Source organism: Zingiber officinale, chromosome 10B (assembly GCF_018446385.1).
Source record: "Zingiber officinale cultivar Zhangliang chromosome 10B, Zo_v1.1, whole genome shotgun sequence".
Taxonomy (NCBI): Eukaryota; Viridiplantae; Streptophyta; class Magnoliopsida; order Zingiberales; family Zingiberaceae; genus Zingiber; species Zingiber officinale.
Window position 1 is genome coordinate 80330663 of NC_056005.1, and position 11429 is coordinate 80342091.

The window sequence follows — 11429 nt, forward strand, 5'->3', positions numbered from 1 at the left end:
TGGACGGTACCCCCAATAACTCGCTTCCTACGTATTCGTTAGTGCGCAAGCGGAAATACAAATACTAATTACGAATACGAAAGCTAAAGACAAAGAAAAGAACTAGCAAACCAATACACGTTCGTTTAACGTGGTTCGGAGATGATGCTCCTACTCCACGACTGTCCGTAAGGTGGACGATCCCTCAATCCGTCGGTGGATTAGTCCCCGGAAACTCCGGCTAGCACAATCCTCCTTGTCGGTGGAGAAACCTCGCCACAACTCGATCAAGAACACTTGGATTGCTAGAGCACTAGATGACTACTAATTAGGCTTTAACCAAGTCTAATTTCGTCGCCTTGGCCGGCCATCCCAAGCTCCTTCTTATAGAGCTTGGGATTTCTGATTTGCCCGTTACCAGTCGACTGGTGCCAGCCCAACGGCACTCCAACGGCTATCTATCAGTCGACTGGTCCCATGACCAGTCGACTGATCCCAGCCATTTCGGGCACAGAATGCTTCTGTGCTCACCACCAGTCGACTGGTTCTAGTACCAGTCGACTGGTACAACCCAAAACTTAGGGTTTCCCATCCCGAGTACATTTCACTCGCACTCGGACACTCACGACTCACTTGACTCTTCTTTGCAGCTTTGACCTCTTGCCTTCAAGCCTACTTCCTTTGGCTCTCGTCCCTCGGATGCATCCAAGCTCGCGGCTTTGACCTCTTGCCCGTCAACCTGAGTCAAATGTGTCACCTGCAGTCCTGCACAACTCAAGTACACATATCAAATAACGAGGGTAAACCTAACTTAAACCCTTTGCCCAAACACCAAAACACATGGTCCCGCGGACCATTGGGATTGCTCCAGCAATCTCCCCCTTTTTGGTGTTTGGCAATGCGTTTAAGTTAGGGAAAACATATAGCAAATAAACATGCTAAAAACAAATGGACTTACGATGCCAAGGCTACACACTTGGACTTACTCCGCCGAATGGACTTACATTGCCAAGGCTACACACTTGGCAACCGCCGAATGGACTTACGTTGCCAAGGCTACACACTTGGCAACCGCCGAATGAATCATGTATTGGAACCTATCCCAAGGCTCCCCCTACACCTATGCTCCCCAATGAGCTAGGATTTTTACAACGGGCTTTTTAAGAACCTATCACAAGGCTCCCCTACGCAAAGGCACCAAGGTTTTCCCAACTAAACCTTACTTCTCCCCCTTTGCCTAACATCCAAAAAGTTCTCCAACAATATCCCAATTGTTGAAAACTTGTCATCTAAATTGACCCTAAACTCATGTATTAATCCCCCTTGGATCCCATACATCTAAACGAGTTGACATGGTCACAAACCAATGCTGAAAACAATTTCAGACTGGTATCAGTCGACTGCCCTAAGTGCCAGTCGACTGCCCCCTTCGACAGAACCTTACAACACTGTTACCAGTCGACTGGTATCTGTACCAGTCGACTGGTACCCTATTTCTGAAAAAAATCAGCCTTTTCAGGCCAACTTCAGAAATGCACCAATAATTCCCTAGACCTCCAAAAATTCCCAAATTTTGTGGAGAGGTCTATTGTACCAGTGTCTACTTGGGAAAAATACATTACAAAATGTATCTATCACCAATCCCAAGATTGACACAAAATCCAAAACTAGCTAAATGGTTCAATTGAACCTTGACCTAAAGTCCTAGTTTTGCCTTCCTTTTGATGTATTTGCCCATACCAACCCACAATGCATCCCTAGCATTGGTTTATATGGCATCTATACATCCAAAATCAATTGTCATGCTATATGACCCCAAATGTCATATTTCTTGCATGAAACACCAACCATGTGTGCCAAATCCCTAGGTTTGAGACTCAAGTCCGTCTCTAAACCACTTGGCACACTCCATGGCTCCTCTAGACCCCCAAGTAGAACCCACCTGAGATTCATTGGCCATGGGTCCCAATTTGACTCTTAGAGCTCCCCCTAGAGCTCTTTGCCTTAGTCACCTCCCTAGGTGACTCATCCACAATGGCTAGGCCACATCGGTCCACCCCCGGTGACACTTGGCCTACAAACGTAACTTTCTTAACCTTGGACACCTTGTCCTTGGTTAATTTCTCCTTACCATTAAATGGCTTTCCCTTGCCATTTATTGGCTTCTCCTTGCTATAGTCATATGCAACCCTAGCATAAGACTTTCCCTTAGCTTTGGAGGACTCTCCCTTGCCATGATCATTTGCCACCCTAGCACATGGTCTCCTTTTGACCTTGGAGGGACTAGATCGGTATCCCAAACCCGATCTATCATTGTTGGGTCTTTGACTACCCAACACCATACTTAATCCCTTAGATCCAATAGTGAATCTCTTAAGGAATTTCTCTAAACCATCAAGCTTTGCCTTCAAAGCTTGATTCTCCTTTTCTAGGTTCCTAAACCTAGAGTCAACATGTCCACCTTGGACATTCCTAGACCTACCCTTTCTAGGCATATGTCTCCCCTTCTTGGGATTAATGCCTTGGTTCTCTATTACCTTCTTCTCCTTAGGTAATGAGAATTTAACTTGCCTAGGTCTATCATGCATAGGTCTCCTAGGGTTATGATCAACATTTACCCTATTTCTATCATGATACTTAAATCCAAAATTTTGCATGGGTACATAATAAGACTTATTCCTAGCATGCATGGAGGAATTTAAATTTGACTTCAAATTTAAATTAGGGTTTACCTTACCCTTTACCTTTGGAGCTCCCCCTTGACATGAGCCTCCATTCTTCCTCCACTTCTTTTCCCACATCTTCAAATGCGCCAACTTCTTGAGCTCTTTCTTCTTTGGGCATTTGGTGTGGTAGTGCCCTATTTCACCACAAGTGAAGCATCTAATGTGCTTCTTCTCCTTCTTCTTCTTGGCACCATCATTTCTACAACCCACATTAGTATTCAAATCAACTTGAATGGGTTTAGAATTTACCTTCTTACCCATTGGACACCTACTCTTGTAGTGTCCCTTCTCATTGCACCCGAAGCAAATGATGTGGTCCTTTGACTTTGCTTCGGTGGAGGTGCTTGCTAGATTGACCACTTCCAAGACCTCTTCTTCTTCTTCACTTGCCTTGGAGTTTTCTTCAATTCTTGAGGATGTAGATGATGCCTCATCTTGCTTCTCCTCCTCGGATGTTGAGCATGACTCAACTTCCGGTTGCTCCTCCTCCTCTTCTTGAGCTACTAAGCCCATCTCCTTGGGCTCTATCTCCTCATGTGTAGGCAAAAGTTCTTCTCCTAGAACTTTCTTTACCTTGCTCCACAACTCGTGGGCATTCTTGTATTCACCTACACGACTTATCACGTTAGAAGGCAAAATTTCAATCAATATTGATATTACCTTTGAATTTGCCTCCGATCGTGTCGTTTGCTCCTCCGTCCAATGTCGTGGTCGGAGCTTCTTTCCTTTCTTGTCTCTTGGGACTTCAAATGGTTCCTCGACGACCATCATTGTGTCCCAATCCGTGTCGAGGAAGCTCTTCATCTTCACCATCCAAAAGGTGATGTCCCCAAGGCTTCCTCCTTCAAATTTTGGAGGGACAATAAACCCGGCCATCTTATGCTTCCTTGGCGGTTAGTCCAACGGAGAGCGTCCTCGCTCTGATACCACTTGTTGGAGGATCGATGGCCGGCTAGAAGGGGGGTTGAATGGACGGCACCCCCAATAACTCGCTTCCTACGTATTCGTTAGTGCGCAAGCGGAAATACAAATACTAATTACGAATACGAAAGCTAAAGACAAAGAAAAGAACTAGCAAACCAATACACGTTCGTTTAACGTGGTTCGGAGATGATGCTCCTACTCCACGGCTGTCCGTAAGGTGGACGATCCCTCAATCCGTCGGTGGATTAGTCCCCGGAAACTCCGGCTAGCACAATCCTCCTTGTCGGTGGAGAAACCTCGCCACAACTCGATCAAGAACACTTGGATTGCTAGAGCACTAGATGACTACTAATTAGGCTTTAACCAAGTCTAATTTCGTCGCCTTGGCCGGCCATCCCAAGCTCCTTCTTATAGAGCTTGGGGAAATCAGCCTTGCTGATTTGCCCGTTACCAGTCGACTGGTCCATGCACCAGTCGACTGGTGCCAGCCCAACGGCACTCCAACGGCTATCTATCAGTCGACTGGTCCCATGACCAGTCGACTAATCCCAGCCATTTCGGGCACAGAATGCTTCTGTACTCACCACCAGTCGACTGGTCCTAGTACCAGTCGACTGGTACAACCCTAAACTTAGGGTTTCCCATCCCGAGTACATTTCACTCGCACTCGGACCCTCACGACTCACTTGACTCTTCTTTGTAGCTTTGACCTCTTGCCTTCAAGCCTACTTCCTTTGGCTCTCGTCCCTCGGATGCATCCAAGCTCGCGGCTTGTCTCCAATGCCATCCTTCGCGTATGCCTCGAAGTCGCTTCCCTCGGCCCTTGTCCTTGCTGCCTTGTCCACGATCCCTCAGATGCATTCAAGCCCGCGGCTTGTCCTCAATGCCATCCTTCATCGGACCCGAAGCCGTCAACCTGAGTCAAATGTGTCACCTGCAGTCCTGCACAACTCAAGTACACATATCAAATAACGAGGGTAAACCTAACTTAAACCCTTTGCCCAAACACCAAAACACATGGTCCCGCGGACCATTGGGATTGCTCCAACATTTATAACAATTAGAAGAGAGTTTAATTAGTTCAGCTTTCCACACATTATACTTCAGTGATAGACACAGAATAGTTTAGCAACCGTAACCCCCGGCCTTACTGTTTAGTCAGTAGAAGACGGGTCGTTACATTAATGTATTCCTCCGAGACCAAGTTCAAAAGGTATTCTCTTTGCCAAACCCGGATGATATGGGCAGGCCAAGAAAAGCAAAGCATATGCTATACAACTTGAAAGTAGAATTTGAAATTCTTAACTTACCTATCTTTCAAGTCAATGCTATACTAGATATAGGGGCAACGATGTGCTATATTGATCAAGACACTATTCCTGAAGCGGCGCTGGAAGAAAATTCTTTTATGGTTCACTTTAGCGGAATCACATCTAAAGCTACATCAAAGAAGAAGTTGAAAGGAGGAAGGATGAATATTGGAAGTAATACCTTCCAAATACCCTATACTTATTCATTCCCCATGAAGCTTGGAGATAATATACAGATGATACTTGGGTGTAATTTCATCCGATCAATGCAAGGGGGAGTGAGGATAGATGGGAACCAGGTAACCTTCTATAAAAACCTGACTACGATAGAAACATCTCCTTTCATCACCTCTACAGCAATTCAAGAGTTGGAAATGGATGAAGAAGCATATATTCACATAAAGGAGCTAGTGCATTATTCGTCAGAAGAAACATTTCCAGAATTCAAGGGAAGATTCCAAGGCCTGCTAACAAAGCTAAAAAGACAAGGGTACATTGGTGAAGATCCCCTGAAACATTGGAGCAAAAATCAGGCACTCCGTTATTTAGATATTAAAAACCCTAATTTCATAATAGAAGACAAGCCCTTGAAACATTTAACTCCATCAGCAAAAGAGACTTTTACGAAACATATACAGGCCTTAGTAGAACTAAAGGTCATAAGGCCCAGTAAAAGCTGTCATAGAACAATGGCCATCATCGTTAATTCCGGTACCACAATCAACCCAAAAATAGGCCAAGAAGAAAAAGGAAAAGAAGGGATGATCTTTAACTACAAAAGACCCAACGAAATTACAAATAAAAACCAGTACACCCTCCAGGGTATCAATACCATTCTCAAAAAGGTCAGTGGCAAAAAGATTTACTCAAAGTTTGATTTGAAGTCTGGCTTTCACCAGGTAGCCATGCACCTTCACTCGATCGAGTGGACCGCATTTTGGGTATCGGATGGGATGTACGAGTGGCTAGTAATGTCATTTGGACTAAAGAATGCACCTGCGATTTTTCAAAGAAAAATGAGCAATTGCCTCAAAGGCACGGAGCAATTCATTGTGGTATACATTGATGATATTTTAGTATTTTCAGAAATGGAGCAGGAGCATGAACAACACCTTAAAACAATGCTAAGTATTTGCCAGAAGAATGTGCTAATCCTCAGCCCTAGCAAGATGAAAATAGTAGTTAAGGAAGTGGAATTCTTAGGAGCAATCTTGGAAAATAACAAAATTAGATTACAACCTCATATCATCAAGAAGATTGCGGATTTTAAAGATGAAGAACTGATGACAATAAAAGGAATGAGGTCTTGGTTGGGGATTCTGAACTATGCCCGAAGTTATATCCCTAACCTTGGAAAATTACAGAGCCCCTTATATGCTAAGACAAGTACTACAAGAGAAAGGCACATAAATTAGAAGGATTGGGATCTAGTCAAAAAGATCATACTACAAATTCAACAGCTCCCTGACTTAGAAGTTTCGTCAGAAAATAGTTTTATAATTCTTGAAGTAGACGGCTGTATGAATGGATGGGGAGGGGTATGCGAATGGATACCCCAAAAATACGACCCTAAGAGCTCTGAAAAGGTATGCGCATATGCTAGTGGAAAGTTCTGCCCTCTCAAGTCCACTATAGATGTGGAAATTCATGCGGTCATGAAGACTATGGAAGCCTTGAAAATCTACTACATTGATAAAAAAAAAAGGAAATAATTATCTGCACCGATTACTAGGCTATAATAAGCTTCTTCAGGAAAACTACTGACAACAAGCCATCTAGGGTTAGATGGATGGTCTTTGTTGATTATGCCACAGGAAGCGACATTGACGTGAATTTCAAGCACATAGACGACAAAAATAACCAACTGGCAGATTCCCTATCCCAACTAATTAATGTGTTAATATTTTCAGGATGGATGGAGGGACAACTAGATCTTCTTGACCTCTTGGCAGGAGCAACTTAGGAAGTTCAGGCCCAACCCAACAACAATGTAGTGAGGGAGTGCCAACAACTGATTCACCATGCCCTAACTTCGCTGAACAACACCAGCCATACCTTTCCCAGCACTACGTTGAACTCCAACTAGGGCTCAATCTGGATAGAGCCGACGAAATCGAAACCCAAATGCGAAGACTCTAGTCAGAAGCAGCCCAACGGGCCACGGAAGCCCTACAACAGTACAGGGACCTGCACTCAATCATACACAAAGAATATCACTAACTAGCTACTCAACGAAACTGGTAGGTGATTGCTCCCAGTTGTTAAGCAACAGGACGAACAACTTGAAACAGCTCTAAAGCTCGTCCAAGACATAAAGCAAAGAACCCATAATTTAAGATTTTGAGTGGGAATGGTGGGTCCAAGAACCCACTCACCCAGAAGAATCCAAACTACTTTACTTTCAGTGATAGACCGAATCTACTTTTCTAAAGCACTGAGTCATAATAAAATGGATTGAGCCTCGGGGAGCCGTCCGTTAGTGTCCACTAGTGTGCAAGAATCTTATCATGGGAAAAGCAAGGGAACATATTAGGATGTTGATGGGGCCCAATGAGCACCCAGCCCTTACCACTCTTGCTATAAAACCCGCTTTAAACGCTCTTTCTAGGCATCAGTCGAACACTGAGAGCTTACTTGAGAAAAATTCAAGAATTTGTAAGTGTCCTATGTAATTTCCTTTTCAAGTCTGTATACTTCTCTAGTTCTTTTATACCTATCTTGCTAAAGGGAGTTAGACCTTTTTCTTTACACGCTTCATTTTATGGTATTAGAGCTAGTTTCTATAGCTTAATAAACCTTTCTTCAAGGCACAAGGGTAAGAGGTAAGTATGATTATAGGTACCATCCGATAAAAGTACTTCCATTAGCTTAACTAAAACTTATAAGAAGGCACAAAGGCTGGACCTAATATGCCCTTCTGAATAGATTTCGCTTATTCAAGGCACAAAGGCTGGACCTAATAAGACCTTGGTAAGACCGATCTAGTAAGGTTTCTAAAACTAGCACTCGGGAGGAAGGATTTTTTTTTTTTTAGAGAAAGAGTCTTATAACAAAAGACGTAAAGTGGTAGCAGGGGTGAAAAGCCTAGTAAAGCCAAGGTGAGATAGAGGAATCTTTGTCAAAAAAAAAAAGGAAAACCAATGAGTGCTAGTGGATGATTCAGATGTCTTATCGATGGGAGGAATCTATCTAACAATGGTATACTAATTCTCACACCTCAAACCTGGAATACCTTGATCTTGCAACAACTGAAAAGCCATCAAACAAAGAACTTGCTCATAATATTAGTGTTATACACAGTAGGGTGTGTCTGTCAAGTAAAGTTCACTTGAAAATTTTCAAATTATTATCAGAGTGAGAACAAAAGCTAGAAGAAGAAGTGAAAAAATTAAGAACTGCTATAAAAACCCTGACAACTCTATTCATTGAAAATAAACCACTAACAAAGCAGGAAGCTCGAGGGCTTGTAGCAGAAACTTCAAAACAAGCAAGACTGGTGGAAGAAGAAACTTTGAAGCTAAAGGACAATTTTGACCAAAAGCTTCAAAAGGTGGAGCAATTGTTGGCAAAAATTGAAAAACAAACTTTTGGATGAACTATATATTCTCCAAAAATTCAGATTCCTAAAAACAAGCAATTGAAGTTACTGAGGATCTTGAGCTCCCTGCACTTGGTTTTATCAAGCCAAGTGACTACGCAAGCACTGTTGCCCACAACGCAATAGTAATACGACAACATAATTTGCAGAATCAACTCCTCACTACAAGAAAAAACCTTATAGACATCGGTTTTCTACCGTTGTCTATTACAAAATCGACCAATGTCTATGAAGGTGCTGTAAAAGGTCTATCATTTTAGACATCGGGTTATAACCGGTATAGTCTCACTTAGCGACACCGTTTCAACAACGGTGTAAAATCGATGTAATATACGTTGATAACACCAGTTTTGACAGTGGTTCACGACCGATGTAATATTAACAACACCAATTCCATCAACAATGTAAAACTAATGTAATATCAGTTAATGACACTGGTTTTGGCAGCGGTGGAAAATCGATGTAATATCAGTATTGCTTAACGACACCGATTCGATTTCCGAAACAGTGAAAAATCGATATTATATAACATTTTAATAGTACAAAATTTAGTTAATATTATTATACATCGATGTATCTAAACACACCAAGTCAATATCCATGTAACCAACACATAAATATTATTCTTACAACATAAAAAGATAATAAATATTGTACACATCAAGTTCGTATCCACAAATTACACAAATATTCTTCTTACAACATCAAAAGGTAATAGATATTATACACATCAAGTCAGTATTCATAAAATACATAAATATTCTTTTTACAACATCAAAAGGTAATAGATATTGTACACATCAAGGTAGTATCCGTAATTTACATTCCATGCAAATGTATGCATCATCCAAAGTTTTCAAAAATCAAATACCTTTCCTAGTCAAATGTAATCTAGCATGCATTCAGTCCACTCGAACCACACTTCATCAATTTCAACTCTAGAGTACTTGAGATTTGTAAACTGTAAAAACACATAAATAATGTATTAGTAAACCAAGACAAAAAATCATAGTTGAACAAGTAGTAAGAGCACCAGGTAACAAGATGACTAATTGGAATGCTTAAAAAGAGAAACGTTCATCAATTATCTCAACCACATCATATAGTGATAGATTTATCATTCCCGAGAACTTAATATAATCCAAACCAAAAATTATTGCAATGATGTTTTCTCATAGTTGCAATTTAATTAATCAGTACTTATCTACGACTTACAGTATGTACAAGCAGAAAGATACAAATAAAAATAAATTTCACTGAGTCTGAATATCTAAAACACTATAAAAAAAGATTATTTGTTGAAATATATGCAATTTATAACCTTAGTATTAAACACCAGTTCTTCACAAGTTGAATACTGAACTGTAAGCCTTTTTTCACTAGAATTATTGCTGATATGGATATTCTTACAAGATTTATAGTTTTGGTCATCAGCTAGAGGGGCTATATGTATTTTGTTCGAGTATAAACTTAGTTGTTTTCCAAGATAATTAACTATGATGCCTAAATCACATTGGCTGATGACAAATCACCGACAAGGGCTAAATCATCTTGATTAAAAATTTAAAAGATTCCAACTACATAAATAGCAATTTTAATCTTTCAAATTCAATTCATTAGTAGTCTACCCAAATGACATAACTGTTTATCACTAAGAGTACATGGAAAATAAATAAATTCACTTTTAGTTTACAAATATTAAATTCACTTTTATCACTAAGACTACATGGAAAGTAAATAAATTCCTCAACATCATAAGTAACATCAATTCATTTATATGATTTCCAATGATACAATAACATCAAAACAAGTTTTTATTTCAAGGGGAAAATAGCTAAAAGCTAACGTTACCGTATTTCAAGGGGAAAATACGAAAGTGAGACCATGTTTTTCGAATTCTGGGACCATACTAGGATTCACCTGTAAGAAATTAAACTAATGATCTGGGAAGAAATACTTAATCATGCAACGGTTAAGTGGCATTTGGGTAAGGTGAAAAACCTCGTATCTATGTCGATGCCGCTCATCCACAAAGCTAACGTTACCGTACCTTAAGAAACGAGATCGTAAAAATTGATATCAAGAAAGCATCTAAATATTTCAGTTGCACAAGGCAATGTTGTCTTTTGACAAAAGAGACTTTTGTGCTTACAACTTTGCAGATTTGCAATCAGCAACCTGGAAAAAGGTCCTCCTTGATCCAAGTCTCATTATGCCTCCCATGTGAGTCTTGGAGACCTTTATGTTCATTGAATGAGTAGATGTTAAGGCAGATCCATGATTTATGCCGAGAGTAAAAGTTGTTAATTACCTCCGGCATAAAAATGACAACGGGAGTAGATGTATCAGGATCAAATTCCATGATGTTTGCCTCCTTCAAGTTCATGACAGAACGAGCAAACTCGATGACAGCAATCTGCATGCCAAGACAAGTGCCAAGATACGGAACTTTTTTTTCGTGTGCGTATTTAGCAGCTAGGATCTTCCCCTCCACACCTCTGTCTCCAAATCCTCCTGGAACCTGTATGCCATCATCATCCTGTAATATGAGATTGTCGACTTGAGAAAAATATATTATGAGACTAATCCTAACAAAGAAGGTGAAGTTTTTAATCCTAACATAGAAATTGGCAAAATAAGCTAGGGAGTACCTTCAATAGCCTCCATGCAGCTTCATGTGTAGTGGGTGCCTGTTTGAGAAAAAAAAAAACTTCCTTGAAGAATTCCAAATATATTTCTAGATATTAAAGAGTGTTCATCTTGTCAAAGAATGGATCTCTGATGCAGTAGCTCCTTCAAGATCTGATGAAGGGACCCAATCTACAACAAGTTTTCTATGACAAGCAACAGAGGCATGCAAAAGAGCCTACAAGATTCACATAGTAAAGCCTT

At 40.8% G+C, this 11429-nt stretch overlaps 1 protein-coding gene across 1 annotated transcript; it reads right to left on the bottom strand.

The window, feature by feature from the left end:
• Positions 1-10394: 10394 nt before the first annotated feature.
• LOC122029215 (CTP synthase 2-like) lies at positions 10395-11159 on the bottom strand. Its single transcript, XM_042588155.1, has 5 exons — positions 11121-11159; positions 10849-11076; positions 10690-10775; positions 10539-10587; positions 10395-10457 (listed from the first exon to the last, which is right to left on the bottom strand). Exons 1-5 carry the CDS (start codon positions 11157-11159, stop codon positions 10395-10397), a joined length of 465 nt encoding a protein of 154 aa, XP_042444089.1.
• Positions 11160-11429: the final 270 nt, after the last annotated feature.